Source organism: Pan troglodytes, chromosome 16 (genome assembly GCF_028858775.2).
Source record: "Pan troglodytes isolate AG18354 chromosome 16, NHGRI_mPanTro3-v2.0_pri, whole genome shotgun sequence".
Taxonomy (NCBI): domain Eukaryota; kingdom Metazoa; phylum Chordata; class Mammalia; order Primates; family Hominidae; genus Pan; species Pan troglodytes.
The window spans coordinates 45,992,240-46,015,250 of record NC_072414.2 but is presented as its reverse complement, the minus strand read 5'-3'; the positions used below and the strand labels follow the sequence as shown (position 1 = coordinate 46,015,250).

Genomic DNA, 23,011 nt, shown 5'->3' with positions numbered 1-23,011 from the left:
ATTTTTTTTATTATTTATTATTTTTTATTTTTTGAGACGGAGTTTCTCTCTGACGCCCAGGCTGAAGTGCAGTGGTGCCATCTCGGCTCACTGCAAGCGCCGCCTCCCGGGTTCACGCCATTCTCCTGCTTCAGCCTCCAGAGTAGCTGGGTCTACAGGCGCCCGGGACCACGCCCGGCTAATTTTTTGTGTTTTTAGAGACGGGGTTTCACCGTGTAGCCAGGATGGTCTCGATATCCTGACCTCGTGATCCGCCCACCTCGGCCTCCCAAAGTGCTGGGATTACAGGCGTGAGCCACCGCGCCCGGCATTCATAGCATATTTTTTTAACAGAAGCATACAATAGGCTGAAATGAGCCATGGTGTAGAAGTCAATCAATGCATTTAGCTCTGTCCAGTTTTACAGCCTATGGAGGCAACCTAAGCTACTATCTTTAGTGCAGGAAACAGTTCTATTTGAGTCCATCTCCCTTGGACTCAGCATCAAAACATTTTGCTTGCAAATTGGGCTCAGTCCTTGGATACCTTCTGAACAATAAAGCTTTTACCTGTTTCAGATACTCATTTCTCACCTTGGGTCTTAGTTTAGGTAACTAGGTAATTCTCTTGATAACCTCTCTAGTACCTCAATCCCTCCTAGGATTTGTATTTCTCTTAATAGTTCTCATTCTGGGATGTTGAGAGCCTATCCAAGTGATATCCAGAGTTAGAGTCCTAAATGCTTTAGAAGCCATCATCTGTGGTCTGAGGTGTACTCTCCAGGTGGCAGGTTTTCTCTGCTGCACTGGAGTCGGTCTCCTCTCTTGTTCCTGAGTTTTATGCCAGAGCCTAAATTGCCCCACTGGATATAGCTATTCCATCTACCCCATTCTCACATAATTCATCATAATTGATTAGGCTATCCTTTGCTACCTTACACCAGAGTTCAGAGTTTATCTTATTCCACACAGCAATCTCAAAAATGATTTATAATTTCTATAAAAATATGTCTCTGAGCTTGAAGAAATAACATGAATGATGACATGAGCAGAAACAAGCAAATAAAAACTATTCATCTGAGGTTTTGACATAACATCATTTCTTGAATCTCTGAGATACAGTATTTTGCATTGTACGCTTTGCAACAACATTCCTAGTACAACCTGGAAATTGCCGGCTTTCATCGTCAGTTAATATTTTCCTCAAAAAATGCACCATGCCTTTAGCTTCCCTGCAAATACAGGTATTCCAGTCTTATAGTTTGGGAGCCATTTAATAGTTATAACATAACTTAACTGTGTTTATGAACTCTGCAACATTTTTGTTGTTCCTGTTCATGGGTCTTTGTATATCCTTTTGAATTTCTTACCTTCTATAAAAATTTTTTAATTCTCAAAAACTAATCTTATTGGCACTTAACTTCTTCACCCCTAATAAAATCTTTTCAAGTGACTAGCATCACCTCCCCAGACTTACAAAACTTCCTAAAAAGATGATACTATCTCTTAGCACAAACTATTATCACTCACCTTTTATTAAGAGAGCTCAGTATGTAACTACATTTGCTAACACAAAATTGGCTGACTTTAAATGTACAACTTACACAGATGCTTAAAAACATAAGCCTTAATCTTTCATGACAAGACTGGCCTGCATTGGCAACAGGATGTCAGGGAAAGAGCATCGACTTTGGATTCTAGGCAAGGCACAATAGGAGTCAACCAACACCCTTAATTCGCTATATGATGTTGGGCCTTCCTTGTTTTGCTCCTCTGAGACTCAGTCATCTCACTTGTAAGATGAGGCTAACAGTACCTTCTTCCCAAAGCTATGGTGACAAGTATGAAATTAAAATGCCTAGAACTGAGTCTGATAGAATAGCATACCTATTGGTTTCTTTCCCTTTCTCTTAGTTCCATCTCACACCAGAATACACTTAAACACTTTGGCTCCAGTTGGGACTAATCTCCTTATACATATTATCTTTCTCCCCTCTGAACCAATTTAAAAACACATGTATTTGTTGGATTCTAGTCTTGCCTCCTAGATGAATTTTACTGTTGGATCTTTTAGGCTTTATCTCTAGCAAGAAGTAGTGTCCCTAGCTGGTTCTCTACTGCTTCCAGGAGCCCTTGGCCACTTCACTCCTCAAAGGTCTCCTTTGACTCCAAAAGCACAGACAGCAAAAGCAAAATAGGCAAATGGAATTACATCGAAGTAAAAAGCTTCTGCATAGCCAAGGAAACAATTTACAGAAAGATGAGATGATCCATGAATTGGAAGAAAATATTATTTGCAAACCATATATTTGATAAGGGGCTAATGTCCAAAATATATAAGGAACCCAAACAAGTCAATAGCAAGAAAATAAGTAACCTGGTTTTAAAATAGGCAAAGAACCTGAGCAGACGTTTATCAAAAGGATAGATGTAAATGGAAGATATATCAAACAATGCTCAGTATCTCAGGGAAATGCAAATTAAACCACAAAGAGGCTGGGCTGGGGTGGCTTTTGCTTGTAATCCCAGCTACTCTGGAAGCTGAGGCAGGAGAATCACTTGATCCCTGAAGTTTGAGGCTGCAGTGAGCCATGATCGTCAAGGTACTCCAGCCTGGGTGACAGAGAACCTGTTGCTTAAAAAAAAAAGAAACAGCCAAAAAACCACAGTGTGATATCACTTCACACCTGTTTCAATGACAATCAAAAAGATGAATAATAACAAGTGTTGGTGAGAATGTAGAGAAAAGGAAATTCTTGTACATTGTTGGTAGGAACGTATATTAGCACGGCCATTTCAGAAAATACTGTGGAGGTTCCTTAAAAACTAAAAATATAATTACTAGAAAATATGATCTACCAATCCCACTTCTTCATATTCAGTCATGTGTTGCTTAACAACAAGGATATGTTCTGAGAAATGAGTCATTAGGTGATTTTGTCATTGCTTGACCATCATAGACTGTACCTTACACAAACGTAAATGGTATCACCTACTATACACGTAAGCTATATGGTATAGCCTATTGCTGCTAGATATGTTTAGATACATAAACATTTACAGTTTAACATATAGAGCATGTTACTATAGTGATTACTGTAGACAATTGTAACACACTGGTAAAGGTTTGTGTTTCTAAACATATTCAAAGATAGAAAAGGTACAGTAAAAATACAGTATTATAATCTTTTGGGACCACCATCATGTATACAGACTGTCATATATGCAGTCCATCATCAACTGAAGTGTCATTACGCATCTCAGGGCTGCATATCCAAAGGAATTGAGACTGATATTTCAAAGAGATAGCTGCACTTCCATGTTTACTTCAGCAATATTCACAATAGCCAAGATATGAAAGCAACCTAAGTGTCTACCAGCGGATGAATGGATAAAAAAGTAGATGTACACACAATGGAACACTACACGGTCTTTAAAAAGAAAGGAATCTGTAATTGTGACAACACAGATGTAACTGAAGGACATTATGCTAAGTGAAATAAGTCAGGCACAGGAAGAAAAGTATTGTAAGATCTCAATTATATGTGGAATCTAACAAAGTCAATCTCAGAGAAACAGATTTTAGAAAGGTGATTACCTGAGGCTAAGGGTTGGGGTAGAGAGTGAGGTGGGAAAAGGGAAGATGTTGATCAAAGGGTAAAAAGTTTGAGCTAGACTGGAGGAATAAATGTTAGTGATCTACTGCACGGTATGGTGACCACAGTCAATAATAACATTGTATATCTCAAAATTACTGAAAGAATAGATCTGTCATGTTCTCACTAAAAAAAAAATATGTTTGTAAGGTGATGGATATGTTAATTAGCTTGTTTGAATCTTTCTACAATGTATATGTAACTCAAAACATTACATTATACCGCATAAATATACACAATTGTTATTGTCAATTAAAAATGTTACTGTCAAATAAAAATGTCAATTAAAAAAAACAAGAGAATCACTTTATAGATAATTCTAGTGTATTAGAAGCAAAAAATACTAGACAAAAGGTTATTGTTATGCACTGCATTTTTATGGAACATTTTGCAAATAAGTTGCCTTCTACTATTACCAGTATTGCTATGCTTGAAGGAAGATTTACCAAAAACAAACAAAAAAAAGCCCCAAGTTGTCAGATAAAATGTGGAATGATAGGAATTTATTTGTAGGCAAAATTATGCACTAAATGGTTTCTACAGGAAAATCCCCTAGGACTTTTGATACAGATGATTTCTAAAATTTTAAATTCATACATACCTTTTAAGGAATACATCTTTATTGCTCTATTTTCATATGTAGATATTACTAAAGCCTTTTCACAAAATGTAATAATCTACTTAACTCTGAAAGGTTGACAAAACATCTTTTGTCTTTAAGTTAAGAAAAATCGGCCGGGTGTCGTGGTTCACGCCTGTAATCCCAACACTTTGGGAGGCCAAGGCAGGCAGATCACGAGGTCAGGAGTTCGAGACCAGCCTGGATAATATGGTGAAACTCCATCTCTAATAAAAAAAAAAAAAAAATTAGCTGGGCGTGGTGGTGCATGCCTGTAGTCTCAGCTACTCGGGAGGCTGAGGCAGGATAATCGCTTGAACCCAGGAGGAGGAGGTTGCAGTGAGCCGAGATCGTGCCACTGCACTCCAGTCTGGGCGACAGAATGAGACTTCATCTCAAAAAAAAAAAAAAGAAATAAAAAAGAAAAAAATTATTAATATTTTTCCTTAGACTGATTTTATCTCTTTCAAGTTAAAAAAGGGGGAAATTAAGAATGTCGTGTGAGCAGGTATATTTGCTACATAGCTTTTAGTAGTGCTCTTCAAATGTGCTCTGATGATCACATCCCTCAGAACCGTCAAGGGAGCATGTGAATAGCCAGACTGCATCCTCCTGACCTGGACTGTCCACAGGTGAGCTTTTTTACTTTTCATTTTAGATTTTGTTTTATTATGTTTTTAATTGTGTGTGTGGTTGTTGCTGTTGTTTTATTAAAGGGCATGTATTACATCAGTAACTCGTGTAATTTAAAGGCATATGCCTGGTCCCATTGTAGGACCACCAAGTCACAATAATCTGTGAAAATATGCTAATAATTGGTCATTTTAAAACAACATCCCAGGAACAACTACTACAAGAGCTTTCCAGATGATTCTAACAACTAGCCAGATTAGGAACCACTAGTCTAACAAAGTATCTACCTTAGGAAATTTTAATACCTTCAGTTTTATATCCTTACTTGGAAGTCAACATATTCTGACAGTTTTATAACCATTCAGAAAACAAAATATATACATGATGTAAAAACTAGGAAGTATGCTAATTTCCAATATCACAGTCTCTTTCAGAACAAGATTTTTGGTCTTCTGCTAGGAAAACTATTAATACTTCAAACTGACGTCAGGTTCTGATTTCAGGTAAAGTGTATCAGACTGCAAATACAACATCCTTCAAGCAGCTGTTATAGTACAGTATTTATTGCACTCTACAAATCTTGATTTATAAAATGAACCAAGGATTTGAAGTAGAAACACTGAGAATGAACTATTTCACATCAAAACCTGAGAGTCCCAGAAACTTAGTGCCTTTCATATTCACACTGGTTTCTTGTGAATATCTCTGAGTTGAACTAAACCTAGTGGCTGACTCTGTTCTTCATCTTTTATCAGTTTTTCCAACTTAAAACTTGAATAAAAACAACCTTTGAAGTGAGTAAGCATAGTGCTGCTCTAAATAGCCAAAGTAACAATCCATGTAATTCTGGATCCACCACTTATTAGCTGAATGACATTAAGCTAGGTAAGTTTTCAGCATCTGCTTCCTCACCTGTAAAATGGGATAATAATAAAATAAAATTAATAGTGGTGTTATAAGAAGTAAAAGAATGAAAAACAGGTAAACAGCCTGGAAAGGGCCTAATATATAGTAATTCTGAGTAATAAGCTTTTATGTCTATTCTTCTGAGCTCTCAGGAGATAAAGTCATAGTCTTAGCAATTAAAAGCCACAGTTTGAATTTGGATTTGACTTTAAAGTTTGTGTTTTTTTATTTAGTATCCCACCTCTCTTGATTCAGGCATTTATCCAACACATATTAACTCAATGCCATATGCGTATAAAACACTGGTCTAGGCACAGTACAAGTTAAAGGATTAAAAAAAAGACAACTTGCCTCTAGACTATTCTGGAATAGAAAATGAGAAATGCACATAAATATGAGAGTCAGTGTGATACGAGGCAAGTACATGGGAATTTTGAGGAGACAATAAATAGTTAATTCCAGTTGATAGGTGGTACGAGGCTGAAGGTGGGGGATCAGAGAGTCACCATCATGGTGTAGGAATCAAGACAGCTGCACAAATGGTGCCAACTCAGCAGGGGCCAGCAACAATGGAAGAATTTGACCTCATGGGGAAGCTTCTGGCTACACACACTCTAAGGTCTCTTCCTACTGGAATGCTGTTTAAGGTGAAAGTTCTCTGAAACATTATCATCAAATATCCACATCTATAAACATTGGAGTTTTCTGGTCCTCTGGATCCTGAAGACAACAGTTGAAATAAATAATTCAGATGTGTGAGCTTATAATTCCATAAAGCTGTGTCAGAGAGACAGCATCCCACAGTTTGACAGCAAGAGCTCTGCACTCCAATCTGGCTAAGGTTACTTATGGAGAAAAGACAGCACTGCTACCTCATGATAACTACGTAGCCATGGAGAGAAAAAATATGTTGGCATCTGCCCAAAGCCCAGTAAGCAGATGGCCATGGGAACAGAAACCATCATGACAATTGGCATCTCTTTGGGATGCTCTGAGCAGGAAAGGGGCCTGGAAAATGTCCTTCTTTGGCTGTCCTTCCTTCAGAGGCATATGGGTGGCACAGGATGGGGAAAACTGCCTGACTGCTGCCAAGGGGAGCAGAGATAGCCTTTAAAATCTAGGCTACCGCAGCTTCCTGGGTAGTCAATCTGGTACCATTCAGCAACCAGAGACCATCTTAAAGATGTGTGTGCTGATTTCCTCTAGGACAGATGATATCCAACAGATTCCATTCAAAGTTGGCTCACAGGATAATGAGAAGCCAAGCTCCAAGAGGATGGAGGGTTCTGAGTCCTCTATAGCCAGGCCTCATATGCAGGTAAATGGCACAGGATTGTTTTATCTGTGGTTTTATTCTTAACCAGGTGGCTATAGATAACCAAGAGCATGTGTGTATTCCAACGTTAAGTGCCACTCACTGGATGACTAAGTTTGTTAGCTGGTTGAAGGGTCACCATCAGTAACAATCTGCTTTGCAGAGGCTTGCTAATTTGGAATTTTTAGAAGTTGAAGAAGATCCATTTTTCTGAAATGTATCATCTTGTCCTATTTATGATATTGCCTAACATTTCAAGCAACTACATTAACCAACTGCCATTAAAACATTTCTCTATTATGTCACAACAGATATATACAAACCACACACACACACACACACACATGCTCATGCACTTCTTAGTCTTCATTTGCCTTTGAGTAAACTCTGAATCAACAGCAAATAAAATACATTGTCAAACTGCTGGCCTGTATCCCAAGAAATAGCAAATGAATTTCAGTAACAAGGATATCTGACTCTCAAAAATCACTCCAATATAAGATAGATATTATTACCATATGCATTACATTTGCATAACATTTGACTACTTTTCACTCTTAAATCAGTTTTAAATATAGTTGAGAACTACCCATACCTGCAAAAAAAACAAAAACACAAAATGTCTCAACAGCCAGTGCATTCAAGATCCCTTTGACTTATATCATTCCTAAATAAATTACATAAACTGTGTTGTTTTATAAAGATAGATTTTTAGAGTGGCAAACCCTAGTTATTTCAGTTGTCTTAGAAATTCAAATAGTTTAGCAGTAAAGATTTCTGATTATTCAATAATCTACTCACATCAACCACAAAATGGCTCATTTAGGGGAGTATGATCACAGCTTTGGTCAAGACAGAGAAGACATAACCAGCTACTGGCTGCAGATATTATTATGTTATTTGATAATAGCAAGTAACACTTGGTCATATATACCTTTATGAAGTATTATGTAGAGTAATAGCTTAGTTAATGATGACAATCCCATGATCAGGGAACATAATAATAATATGCAATTCATTTAAATTTAGATAGTAACAGACTATTCCAAAAATGTAAGTAATTAGCATGCAACTAAAATAAATGGTAAGGGATTGGAATAAGTGCGGAGGAAGTTGGGTTGAGAAATAGAAAGTAAACAAACTCTTACATTTACATATAACTATCACTTTCCAAAAGTATATAATCCAAAGTTGTTCCCACAAGAAAGCAATTAAAATAGTTAGTTAAGGTATTCTTCTCATTTCCATGGTGGAGAAGGGACTTTATTCTTAAGAAGGTAACCACTAAACTCTATCCCCTTACTGATCTCTTCTCAAAGAATAGCTTGTGACCACTCAGACATGACCTAGGGCCTTGGCTCTATTGCTCTCCCTGACTGTGCCAGTAGGTTGTAAGGGAGTCCATGGTCTTCCATGGGACTGTCCTGTGCACACACAACTTTTCCTATGGGCAACCCCTAAATTGTTGAATGGATAGGAAAATGAGTGGTTAAGTCTCAGAGTCCATCTTTTCACATTTTTTTTAAGATTACACCTTTCTCTCCATCCCTGTAAACTTAATGGAACCAAGAAATAGATGCCAGGCTGTGGGCTTAACCTTTGGTTTCACTCAACTTTTGTTTGACAACTGATGCCACAAAGTTAGTTGATGTAAAATGAGGTTTGTGCCTAAATTTAGCAGAGAAATCTGATCCACAATGTGTTGGGTTAAGTTTGGGCTCATTCCAATATGACCCATTTAACATATTCTTTGATTTTAAATCATCAAGCCCAACTTCTTAGGAGAGCTGCCTGAGTAAAACAAAATGCTCCTCAGAGTAAAGCATGAAAAGTCATTGCAAGTAAACTCTTTCACCCAAGTAAACACAGAACATGCTCTAAAGAAGTGCTACCCAATGTTAAAACACAATTAGCTCACAATGTAGCATTTAAACATGAATACCTCCAGCCAAGATCTTCTCTTCCAACTCTGCCATTTGCTTTTTATAGGCCCTTAAAGCTGCTTCTTTGAAAGAAGGACGAATTCTCTTTGGCTTTGTGATCTCCACTGGCTGTTCAGGAATGTTTTGGTTTTCATCTTCTCTTATTTCCATCTCAGCTGATGTTTCATTTAAGGGTTCTAACCCCTCTTCACTAACCATATCATCTGCTGGACCATCATAACCCTCATCTTGTGGGGTTTCATAAGGTGTTTCATATGAAAGGTGATCATATGCTTGCATTTGTTCATCTGTTTCAGTAATACTAGTCCTGTTTTCTAGTTTAGCAAGGACTTGTTCCATGACTTCAACATAATCTGTTTCATTGTCAGCCACTGGTTCAGTATAATCTTCCTCATCCTCTGCTTTATAGTAATAGGGCTCCGTGTAGACATCAGAGTCAAGTGTGGTACTTGACTCATTTGCAGTTGATTGAGATAATGTCCGAAATCTCCCCATTAATGAAGAGCCACTGTCCTCATACCCACTCAGACTCTGTGTGCTTTTGTTCCATACTACTTCCAAGGCTGATTTAGCCCTCTGCAGTGTAGATCCAAATTTTGGGAAGCTGAAAGTCTTATCAGAAAGGTCAATGCTTAATCGACTATGCCATGATTTGGGTGGGGCATCCTCTGAATCATCACTTTGCAATTCACTTTGACTTCGATACATCATGGACAACTGGTTTTGATTTTGGTATAGCTCATTAGAATTAGCTCCCTGATAAGAATCATATTGGCCAACCCACTGGCCTTGTGGTTCATTATCCAAGCCAGGGCATGGAGAAGAATTGTCATCTTGAGTTAAGTCGTAGCTCTCTGAGTCATCTTGAAGATCACTGTGGCACTTTCCCAAGTATTCTAGGTCTTTATTGTAAACACCAAGCTGTTGGTCAAAAAGACTATTTGTTTCATAATCAAAACCTTCCTGGGTGGATGAATCCAAGCCTAAATCAGCTCCTTGCTCTACTTGATTCCATTCCTTCCATGGAGAAAGATCCTCATGTAAAGAGAGCTGAGAATCACTGTAATGACTCCGGTCTCCAGATGCACACACCATGCCATTACTCATTCCACTATCCACAGTTTCTGTGTTTTCAATTTCAGTCTGCCCTTGGATACCCTGAACACTTCCATTCAAATGCTGGTCCTTGGGACTGTCATACACGGTCGCTGTTCCTTCCTGTTTCCTCTGCCATAGCTCCCGGTCCGAAGATGACAGGAGAGAGCTTCCATTAGTTCTAGTGAAAAACTGATTTTCTGAAAAATCTTCTGAGTAAGACTGACACAATTTGGAAAAATCTGATTCAGAACGACTAAGTTTAGCAGTGAAAAAATCACTCTGTGAGTGCCAGAGAGGTGTTGCATCTGCATAATGGGTTGTGGTTTGCTTTTCCAAGATATCTGATTCTGGCAACTGTGAGGAGATTTTATCATAATCTGATTTATTTGAAATTCTGCTGCTATTAGCAGTTTTATTCTTGGATCTAGCACTGTGTGATTTTGAGCTTGGCTTGGAAGTACTTCCCTTTGTTAGAAGCTCTGACTTGGAAAGCACAGCGTAACTGTTTCTATTGAGGTCAGATTCAAGATCTTCATCACTGTCATCAGGTGACTGCCAATTGTTCTTCTTGATTTTTGGCTCTGGAGTAGACAACTTTATATCCATGCTCTCATATGTCTGGGAGGATGGTATCCCTTTCTCTTTTCTTTCTCTGATGTCATGAGTTAGAATATCTGTTGAGATTCCAATGCCTGTTCCTTTGAGTTTATATGACTTTTTTAAGACAGAATCCCTTTGTTGAGGGGTTTCAAAGTACACAAGTATGGGTCGAGGCTTTGCATTTGGGCAGTCTCTCTGGTGTCCTATCCTCTGAGCAAATTCAATTTTAATAGCATTTGGTGCATCTGAAAAACCCATTTTCTCTATTAGAATTTGGTACACCACACTTTCAACATACTCAAATCTTTCTTCAGGCACATTTAAAAATCTCAGGCTTGCCTTGCTACCCATATGACCTAAGTGCTTAATATAATCATGGATGTCTCTAGTTTCCCTTCGAGACTGGACAAACCCTGTACGCAGCTGCTCAATTTCACTTTGTACAACCTCCACACTGCTGGAGATCTCATCGATGGAGTGCTTGAGAGCATTGACGTGCCCTCGTAGTTCAGAAAGTTCTGTTTCAATCTGACTTATTCCCTGAAGTTCCTTAAAGATCATTTCCATGACATCATGTGTTTGGCTAATGCAGCCAGAGGAACTGAACCCTGGCTCCAGGGCATTTGTCTTTGGGTTTCGGACAGTTCTGTCCAAAGACTTACTTCTTATTCCCCAGGATTTTTTCATGGTGCTTAACTCTGAGTCTGAGGAGACACATTCTTGACTCTTTTTCCATTTTCTCAGTTTTCGTAAAGCTCCCAGTTTTAAGCCATGTAGAGTACGCTCCCCGTCAGAGCTGCCCTCAGAGGGTGCAAGGCTGCTTGAACTCTTTCTGTTGCGTCTAACTGGCATTGTGTGTGTTGATTGTGCCTGGTTTTCTGTGCTACTCCTTAGTTCATTTAATGATTCTGAGTAGGAACTCTCGATTGAAGAGAGCTCTTGAAGCAGATCCTCATTATCACTGTTGGTTACTTTAGCATTCTTTTGTAGGCCATTGGCAATAGCTACTCGGTAACTGAATGTTGGTGAGAGGGAAAACTCTTTACTGGCCTCGTCTTCCTCAGTGGATAAGTTGTGAGTGGATGAACACTTTGCAATCTTCTTTACAGTGCTTTTAAAAGTATAAGAAAATTTGGGGGATTTGGTCTGGCCAGCAGTGGGGAAGTCTTGATCCTTTTTCTGCTGACAATACTCTTTGTTTTTGTTTGTATTTCCCAATTTCTTTGTAAACATTCCTTTGCAAAGCTTATGAATGTAAGGTAAAATCAAGCTCTTGAAAAAATTAGCCACCATGGAGAGCAATTAGTGCAAGCTTTTCTGCCCCAGAAAAGTAAACAAGTATCAGGATGAAAATCTGAAAATCCAAGGCAAGCATCACTGTTCAGATGTTCTGTGAATCACTGGAAAGAGCAGGAAGGGCAGGCATGGCTCTGCCACATTGTCGCTGTCCTGTGCAAACCAGAAGCAAAGCTCCATCTGTGAAAGACATTCTTTCCTGGAGGAGGGGTTTCATGAATCTCTCTCATTTCCACATAACTCCATGTAGTGTCTAAAAAGAAATGAATGTTAAAATAAATATCAGAATTCAATTCTAGATTTCTTCCATTTCCAACACGTTTCAAAAGTATTCATAATACACAATGTGTGAAAAATTGCAGAGGAAGTAGGAGAATATATGAATTTCAATGTAAATTTACTTTTAAAATAACTTCTTAAAGCAAATCACTACCAATAACTATGTTTATAATGTTTTTGATAAATCATTTATGGGTGGACACAACTGAAATAGTAATAAAAGGTAATTATGATTATCTAGAAAACATTAAGTAATATGACAGGCAATTTATACAGCCATATTGACTTCATAAAATCATTTCTACTCTACTTTCTTTCCTAATATCATGTTTACTTACACAAATGTAAGGATTTAAATCTATGTATATTCCCCTCACATCCCAGATATTCAAAATTCACGAATTAATATTATCTATATATATATAACCTCTTTTGATTCATTCAAATAATCTTTTTCTGACCACATAAATAAATAATCTCTGTGATGACTAGTTTCTTGAATTATGTGAAGAAAAAGAAAATAACGTTTACATTTAATTTTGCTGGTTTGCCAGCACAGGGCCTCATATTAGTAGGAACTCAAAGTTTTGTTGAATTGAACTTAATATTTTATCAGTGAAATGTAACCCAGAATAATAGTAACAGTCAAAAGGCTTTGTTGGTATTCCAGTATGTGTTTGGGAAGATAATCTACTTAATTCGTTAAAGAACACATCATAAACTACAGATTGTCTCAGAAATCTGCTCTTTTATCAGCTCTCTCCACTTGGAAATCTACCAGTTTCATTTCAATCAGGCTCTGCAGGGGATTTGGGGATACATGTTCTGGCCAGGAGCCAAGCTCCACAAGAGACAAGGGGAGCATAGAAGAGGAGGAGAAAAGATGGAGCGAAAGAGATGAACTCTAAAGAAGTCCAAGTCTTTCTGGGTTTCAAATACTATCAGGGTATAACTCTTCCGCTCTGAAACAATTTGGTATTCATTCACAAACACAAACCAGGACCTATTTTCTACTAATAAAAATGTCAAGAAATTTACTTTTGAGTTAATTTAAAAAGCATTTTTTATACTCCTATGTGACATCTCCCTGTGAAGAAAAGGCTTTGGAAAGTTAAGCTGCAATCAGGTAGATAAATTATTTTTAAACTAATTTTGGTCGAATAAAATTTTCTACCCATCACTCAATCCAAAATCTTTGGTCTTCCAAACTTAGAAACAGATGCTTCTTTTTGTTTAAATCAAAGTAGCAATTCTGTTAATGCCTCTGATGTTTTCAAATCTAAATTTCCTGACTGGCATTACTGGTTCAAAGCTACTGTTCTAGGCAACAATTGTTAGAAAAAGTTTGAGCGGGAAAGTTCAATGTGAAATGAAGCCCACCAAATGCAAACTCAGGAACAGGTGTCCACAGTTGCACACACGAACTCACTTGCTCGTATTCCAACCACAGAGAACAACCTGTTATTCACTAAGGGCTCCACACTCTTTCATGCCCCAGTAACTTTTATGTCCTCTCTAGCCAGAATATCATTCATTATCCAGCCCTCACTATCTGTAAAAATTATGTTTAAACTCCAAAACCATTTCAGCAACCACCCAAACTGAGCTCATCTCTCTCCTAGCCACTCTTTATCGAAGAATTGGCCACATTTCAGCCACTTAGTATCTCCACCTAGTTGCCCCAAATTAAACCCCATCCAGAACCTAGCAATTTTCCTGAATTACTAATCTCAATAATGTCATCATAATCATCCACTTGCCCACAGCATATACCCAGGAGTCATTCTAGATCATGTGTCATCCATCCCATGTTCATACCTGAGGTGACATAGCAATGCCTCAGTAAGGAACACTGTCATTTCTCATCTAGACTATGGCAATTGTATCCGACGTGGTCTTCCTAATGATAATTTGACTCTTTTTTCAAATCCTAAATTTCTAAAATTCATACAATTAAAAATATATGTCCTCCTTCTTGAAACACTATTTTAGCAGCCTTATTTTCTGTCACTCCCATAAGCACATCTGCCTCAGCAATGGTGAAGTAGTAGCAGTTCCCTGATTACCATATTTTTACCTCACTAAAGGGCCTTTTTCCATTCTGTTCCTTCTTCCTCCAATTCCTTTCCCCTTCCCCTCTCTATTCACATGTCTCTTTCATAAATATCTATAGAATATCTATACATTTGAGACCCAGCCAAGGATCAACATCAGCTCATTTTACCTCCTCAGCATACAGCACTTCCTCCTCTGTGCTCCTGCATTGTACTCTCAAAATACCATAATTATTTATGTGAAATATTTTATCTGTATGTCTGCCTCTCCTATCTGACTATAAACTCTTGAAGAGCAGGAGCCATATTCTATTTAACTTTAAATTTTTATATTCCTTTATACATAATAGACTCATACTGTTTGTCAGATAGGTGATTATGTAAATGAATGAAAGTAATAAAACCATGAACTAATACATAAACAATATAGGTTCCAGTAAGCCTAAACTGGCTGCACTGGGCCTTACACAATCCAGAGAAGGAGAAGCAGTGTGAGCAGAAGGGAAGCATCTGAGACATTCATGTCATGTGCAAAGGTGGAGAAGCATCCACTTTGTCCAGAGAGGGATGCCTCTGACGGGGAGCAGAGGATTGACAAAATACAATCAGAAGGTAGACAGTTTTGAAATTTAAGAAATCCCATTTGAGGAATAGGCACTAACGGTTATTGGCTTTCAGCACAGTCCCTTGATCCAGATTACCTGCAATGGAGTCCCAACTCTGTGATACACTAGCTGTGTGGTCATAAGAAAGTTACTTCCTTGGGAGGCCAAGGCAGCAGATCATGAGGTCAGGAATTCGAGATCATCCTGGCCAAGATGGTGAAATCCCATCTGTACTAAAAATACAAAAATTAGCCAGGTGTGGTGGTACATGCCTGTAGTCCCAGCTACGCAGGAGGCTGAGGCAGGAGAATCACTTGAACCCGGGAGGCAGAGGTTGCAGTAAGCCGAGATCACGCCACTGCACTCCAGCCTGGTGACAAAGCGAGACTTCATCTCAACAAAAAAAAAGAAGAAGAAGAAGAAGAAGAAAATTACTTTCCTACTGCTTTATCTTGTACATTAATTATATTGGGACAGAAATAGCATTTCCTCATAGGATAGTTGTAAGGTTTAAATAAGTTAATACATGTAAATTTTTGGAGCAATGTCTAGAAGATAGCAAAGCCCAGTAAATATTAATTACTAGTGCTGAGAAGAGTAGTGAAAAAGTTCAAGAAGCAATTACAGAAGACTAATCAGGTGGTATCTGATGTGAAAATTATGATATAGTGGGGGGCAATCTAAGAATTCTGCTAGGTTGCAGAATGAAAGAGGAAGAACAAAAGCATTCTAAAGAAGCAGTCAGAAGTGAAAGGGAAGATACCTTTTATCTCTATGATCCAGCAAAAATTTCCTAATATTGAAATCTCACCTTCCTAGTTACTGAGCTCCTACTGTATTTGTGTGTGATACAATCCCATCATAAAACCATAGATGCTTTAGGGAAAGAGTTGGTGAGTCCAAAATACCAGCGTGGAACTTCCTTCAGACAAGTGACTGAGATAGGAAAGGAAGATGACATTTAATGATCACCTGTTATGTTTCAGAAACTTAAATTATCTCCGTAATCCTCACAGAAACTCTTTTAAAAAGGCATTATTATGCCTATTATATGAGGAGATAAGAGATTCAAAGAGATAAAGAGATACAACCAAAAACTGCACAGCTAAACAAAGCAAAAAGGTAGTTTGGTCCTAGTCCTGGAGTCTATGAAACAATCATTTGTACGTAAAGTGAATGTTACCAGTGGTAACTGACACAAACCCTTACACCCAGCCCATACAAACCCACATACCTACTCCTCTCTCTGAAGTTCATTTTTTTAAAGTAAAATAGCTCAAATCAGGAAAAACTCAAGGTAGATGAGAGGTAGCTGGAGGGTGAATGCAAAGATAACATCATCTCAACTACTTGAATTCCAAAGCTCCAACTTACTCTCTAGATATTTTAACTTTAGTTAAATAACTACACATTGTCTTCATTAATGAACTTTAGGGATAAGATTTAAGACTTTGGAAAGAAAGTCTTTGAAAGAGATTAAAACAATAGACTATGCTGTTATAGGAAGCCTTAGTAATAACATTCAATTATTATTTACTATGTACCAAGCACTGTATATGCAATTTTCTAAAGTTTATCTCATTTCATTCTCACAATAATTGTAAAAAATAAGTATTTTTAATTTCCAGATAAAGTGACTCAAGCTTTAGTTTCTGAAAACTTGCTTAAGGTCATGCGATTAACATGAAACACAGCCTTGACTCCGAACCCCAGATTTGAACAGAAAGTGTGTAAACTCGGAAACTAATATTAGTGTTTAATGGGAAATATGTTTTGCAGATATGTTAACATATTCATTTTTAAGAGAACTATTTAATACCCTAGTGAGCTAAAGGAGATAATGAACTTTTAAACAGTCAAAAATTTATTGCTAAATCATTACCAGAATTAAGTTAAAGCATTTTCAGATCAACAAACAATTTTATGTTCCTTACTAAATGCAGTAAAGTATTTTATGTTCCTTATTAAAGGCAGTAAAGTACTAAATACCCAGGTGAGCTGGATATTTAGAGGTTAACTTTCAAGACAGACAAAGAAGACAAAGGGACAGGACCTCTTATGGTACAGCCCAAGGAGTTCACCTCCCCAAGTCCTGGCCTCAGGACTCACGCTTGTCTCACTGGCCCTTATTCTGATCTGTATTCCTGTCTTTGGTATAGAAATATGCTTATTACCTGGCTTTTCTTGTTATTTTTAGTTCTGGGTTACATGGGCTGGATGTGCAGGTTTGTTACATAGATAAATGTGTGCCATGCTGGTTTGCTACACCTGTCAACCCATTACCTAGGTATTAAGCCTAGCACACATTTCGCTACTTTTCCTAATGCTCTACCTCCCCACAACCCACCCTGCAACAGGTTCCAGTGTGTGTTGTTCCCCTCCCTGAGTCCACGTGTCCTCATTGTATAGCTCCCACTTATGAGTGAGAAGATGCAGTGTTTGGTTTTCTGTTCCTGCATCAGTTTGCTAAGGATAATGGCTTCCACCTTCATCCATGTCCCTGCAAAGAACATGACGTCATTCCTTTTTATGGCTTCATAGTATTCCATAGTGTTTATGTACCACATTTTCTTTATCCAATCTATTTTTGATGGGCATTTGGGTTGATTCCATGTCTTTGCTATTGAATCACTTGACTTTTTGACTTTACTGTTATTTGCTTAATCCTAGACTAATAGAATAACCTTACTCTTAACTGCTCCTTCATTTGCATTAAGTTGTGTTACGTGTCCTGGACTGTGTTAGGATTAGAATTATTTTCCTACAAGAACATAGAAAGAAAGCCTCTGCTTTTCAATACAACGGCACCTCATCAGTAAATGCCCTATAATTGCTGATTTAAAAGAAATTCTTTCAAAATACATAAAAGGGTGATACATAAATATGGTTCACCACATATCTGTTCAACAGTAAATTCTTGGTGATTTGAAAAGTAGCTGACTCAAAGAAGCTTCCCATCAGGTAGGAGGGCAGAATCACTGCAACAGAGAAGGAAGCAACCCTAACAAAGTGCAGAAAAGGTGCAACTGAGCAAGAGGGCCCCTGTGCAAAACAGCATTGAGCAGCACACCAACCAATTAACTTTATAAGCAGGCTCCTCCAAACACAGCAAAGAAGAAAACCAGAGTAGCTGGAGATGGAAGGGCAAGCCAGATACACCAATAGCGTGTGAGGAGCCACAAGAATTGATAAAGGGGAGCATGTCGAGGTGGAACAAGTTGGGACAAGGCAGATGATGAGCAAATAGGTTGATATTAAAGATTAAATTTTAAAAAGCATCCTCTAGAATGTCTTTATCAGGTCAATGAAGATTTATACCTGTTTTATATATCCTTTCCACATGAAGGAGTAAAAGGATGTGTATATAATGTGACTGATGATCACAGGGATGACTCTGACAATCAGAATTGCTGGAACACAGTAACACATTAAATAATGTTTGGGGGAACTGTTAGTTTTTTGCCTTACTTTAAGGCAAAAGCAATAAACCAATAAATATTAAAATATTTCAACAAAAATGATCAAATCAGAAAGTGATTAAAAGGTTTATCCTAAGCTAATATACTATTTTTTAAAAACAAACAGAAAGATCCCTTTCCCCCAAGAATGAAAGTCAAATGACTCAAGCATACTCTTTAATTCTAGCTAATCAGTTATTTTGTGAATTTCTTCACCCAACTACAACCCACATACATACTTTATTCATTCCCATTGCTGCTACTTTTGTTTAAGAGTAAACAATGGCACTGAGTACTAATATTTCCATAGCACTTAGGATCTACAAAGTCCTTTTGTGTGGTTTATCTCAAATAATCTTCATGGTAATCTTGTAAGGATAGTATCTCAGTTTATGATCAGGAATGCTGAATGCTGAGCCTCAGAGATGCTGAAGTAGTTGCCCAAATCGCCTAACTCTAAAATTATTTTACTGTAATAATTTACATTCTCCTTATTTTAGACATAGAATACTACAGTAGTTTACTGGCCCCCTAAAGTAATATCCTCCACCATTTCAAACCTCCCCATTGATTTAATTTCCCTTAAATATCCCATCTAATTTCCCTTAAATATCATTTTCTTCTCCTCCTTCTCCCGATGAATGATTGTATACCCTCTGCTCTAGGCCACTTCATGGTACTGTGGATGCACACATGTATTCTTCCATTGTTTTATTCTTGTTCTTCACTCTGTCTAGAATGTCCTCCACCTAATCTGTTCCAAATCATTCAAATGAGAAATCGAGACTCATGTTTTCCACAAAAGTTATTTAACTTGTCATCTTTTCTTTTCTTTATAGTCCTTACAGTCTATATAGTCTGAACCATGATATTTAGTCCTTAATTATTCTTCTAAGCTGTTTACCAAACAGCTCTTACATATGTTTTTCCATTTTTAATGTCTATTATATGCCAGGCATTGTCTTGAGTGCTTTTTATAGATTACATTAATGTTCGATAGTAAACTTGTGGTAGATACTGTTATGAATTCCCATTTTACAGATGAAGAATACGAGAGCCTGAGTATCTAGTCCAAAGCCACATAGCCTGGAAGTGATGCAGCCAGCATTGCAACCAACGTGACTGGTTTTGGAGTCCTTTCTCATAAACACTATGCTATACTACTGTGCCCAGGAGGACCAATCTTAGGGAAATAGGTGGTGACCTACGTAGTATGTTTGAAGAACTCCCCTACTCAAGAATAATCTATACTAGTTTTTATTATTAGAGCTTTATTTCTTTTATTTAAAATTTTGGTCTTTGTTGAAATGCAAGTCTCACCACTGGGCCCCTAGGTTTTAAGGCTTATCAGGCACATTGTACTTTGGTATAAATGGTTTATCAGGATATCCCTCAGGACTTGGCGGGAGAGTAGAGAGAACATTAAGAAGCCTGAGTCACAGAAGCACAGGTGACCAAAGCAAACATGGACAAATGGAGTCACATCAAGTTAAAAAGCTTCTGCACAGCAAAGGAAACAATCAACAAAGTGAAGAGACAACCCAGAGAATGAGAGAAAATATTTGCAAACTACCCATCCGACAAGGGATTAATAACCGGAATATATAAGGAGCTCAAACAACTCTACAGGAAGAAAATCTAATAATCCAATTTAAAAATGGGCAAAACACTTGAATAGACATTTATCAAAAGAATATATGCAAACGGAAAATGGGCATATGAAAAGGTGTTCAATATCATTGATCATCAGAGAGGTGCAACTCAAAACTACAATGAGATACCTCACTCCGGTTAAAATGGATTTATCTCAAAGACAGGCAATAACAAATGCTGGTGAGGATGTTGAGAAAAGGAAGCCCTTGTATACTATTGGTGGGAATGTAAATTACTACAACTATGGAGAACAGTTTGAAGGTTCCTCAAAAAACTAAAAATAGAGCTACCATATGATCCTGCAATCCTGCTGTTGGATATATACTCAAAAGAAAAGAAATCCTTATATCAAAGAGATATCTGCAATCCCATGCCTGTTGAAGTACTGTTCACAATAGACAAGATTTGGAAGCAACCTAAGTGTCCATCAACAGATTAATGGATAAATAAATGTGGTACATATACATAATAAAGTACTATTCAGCCGTAAAAAGAATAATGAGATCCTGTCATTCGCAACAACATAGATACAACTGGAGTTATGTTAAGTGAAATAAGCCAGGCGCAGAAAGACAAACATTGCATATTCTCACTTATTTGTGGGATCTGGAAATCAAAGCAACTGAACTCATGGAGATAGAAAGTAGAAGGATGGTTACTGGAGGCTGGGAAGGGTAACGGGGAGGTAGAAGGAAGAGGCAGATGGTTAATGGGTACAAAAAGTAGAAATAATGAATACAATCTAATATTTGATAGCATACTAGGGCGACTATAGTCTGTAAGAGTTTGGTTTTTTTGTTTGTTTGTTTGTTTTGTTTGTTTGTTTCTTTGAGATGGAGTCTCACTCTGTTGCCCAGGCTGGAGTGCTGTGGCAGGATCTCGGCTCACTGCAAGCTCCACCTCCCAGGTTCACACCATTCTCCTGCCTCAGCCTCCCAAGTAGCTGGGACTATAGGTGCCTGCCACCATGCCAACTAATTTTTTGTATTTTTAGTAGAGACAGGGTTTCACCATGTTAGCCAGGATGGTCTCGATCTCCTGACCTCGTGATCCGCCCTCCTCGGCCTCCCAAAGTGCTGGGATTACAGGCTTAAGCCACTGCGCCCGGCCTATAGTCAGTAAGAGTTTAATTGTACATTTTAAAATACTAAATGAGTATAACTGGATTGTTTGTAATACTAAGGATAAATACTTGAGGGGATGGATACCCTATTCACTGTGATTATTACACATTGCATGTCTGTATCAAAATATCTCAGGTACCCCATACATATATACATCTACTATGCACTCAAAACAATTTTTAAAAAATTAAAGTCTGAGAATGGGAACAGTCCACCTTCAAAGGGGACAGGTAAGAGGGTATTCCAGAAATGAGATACTGAGGAGCCTTGAATAAGCTTTGCCTGTTTACTATCTTGGCGTGGCCCGACCCCGTTCCCAGCTACATGATGATAAGCACTATTGCTTTTTCAATCTTTGCAACATCTTCCTAATCACATGCACAGAGAGCAGAGTACAGGTACCCTGGCTTACAGATAAGCAACTTAGAATTCTAACATTTCAAAGATGAGTTTTTTTGTTATAAGGTATTGTTTTGTTTTGATTTTTATCCTCAGAAACAAGCCCCCTCCCACTTTTTTTCCAACAAAATAAGATGTTGAAACTCAATATGATTGAAAAAGCAGAGCTCCTTTAGCTGAATTAAGGCAGCAGGGTTAGAGTCCCACTTCACTGCTTCCACAAAAATTGCGGCCTACAGAAACCCTCTACAGAGTCGTTGAGGTTGGGGAGTGCAGTTTGAACAGCACCGATCCTCAAATTGTACACAGCATGAAAAGGAAAGCTAGGAAGGTCAAAACACTTGCCTTAGTTCATACAGCCGAGCTGGAACAAAAACGCAGGCCTCCTACCCCGACTTCACTATTCTTTCCTCTGTGCTGCGCTGCCTTTCCTCTATAGCAATCACATCCCAGGGTTTGGCACCTTCCCACTGTGCCCAACATTCTTTGATAGGGCAATCTAACTCTGTCCTTAAATAATTTGACTTTTACCTTGATTCTCTACACTCAATGTCTGTAATTTTCTGGAATTGGAAACTGTTTGAGATTAAAAGAGATTTCTGAAAGTAAATCCTGTGAGCAATTTTGACATTTGTTAGAATTATTGATGGAGAGTTAAGCTGTATAAAGGAAGGCCATTGAGGACCACTGCTATTCTAGAGCAAAAGCTTCCATTAGCTGAAATGTTTCTCACGTCTTCTCTCCCCACGTTTGACACATTACCACCCGAGTGTCCTATACCAAGGCAAAGAGCCGTATTCCTATTTAAACAAATTACCTGCTCCTCTGTGTCTCCTAAGGTCTATTCTGCCTCTTCTCTGGATTAATCTGTATCTTGAAAACAACCCCGCAAGGTAAAATACTATTCTCATTTTAAAGACAGAAGAGAAAAAAAAAAAAAAAAAAAAAAAGCTAGACTCAGAGCTTCTAAGCGACTTACTCGAGACTTACTCAAACATACAGTTAGGATTTGAATAATTTCTTTCTTTTCTTTTTTTCTTTTTTTTTTTGAGATGGAGTCTCACTCTTTCATCCAGCCTGGAGTGCAGTGGTGCAATCTTGGCTCACTGCAAGCTCCACCTCCCAGGTTCACGCCATTCTCCTGCCTCAGCCTCCCGAGTAGCTGGGACTACAGGTGCCCGCCACCACGCTGGCTAATATTTTTGTATTTTTAGTACAGACGGTGTTTCACCGTGTTAGCCAGGATGGTCTCGATCTCCTGACTTCGTGATCCACCCGCCTCGGCCTCCCAAAGTGTTGGGATTACAGGCGTGAGCCACCACGCCTGGCTGATTTGAATAATTTCTGTATGGTTACCAAACCATACGGCATCATACTGTTCAAGTGGGATAACAT

The 23,011-nt window shown here is 38.1% G+C and overlaps 1 protein-coding gene across 2 annotated transcripts in view; it reads right to left on the bottom strand.

The window, feature by feature from the left end:
* Positions 1–23,011, bottom strand: part of UNC13C (unc-13 homolog C) — a 787,554-nt gene that overhangs the window by 599,673 nt on the left and 164,870 nt on the right. For both annotated transcript variants that reach the window (XM_054667546.2, XM_009429165.5), the window contains one exon: positions 9,050–12,297. In XM_054667546.2, coding sequence (XP_054523521.1) covers positions 9,050–12,041 — 2,992 coding nt within the window. In that variant the 5' untranslated portion in view covers positions 12,042–12,297. The remainder of the gene's footprint in view (positions 1–9,049; positions 12,298–23,011) is intronic.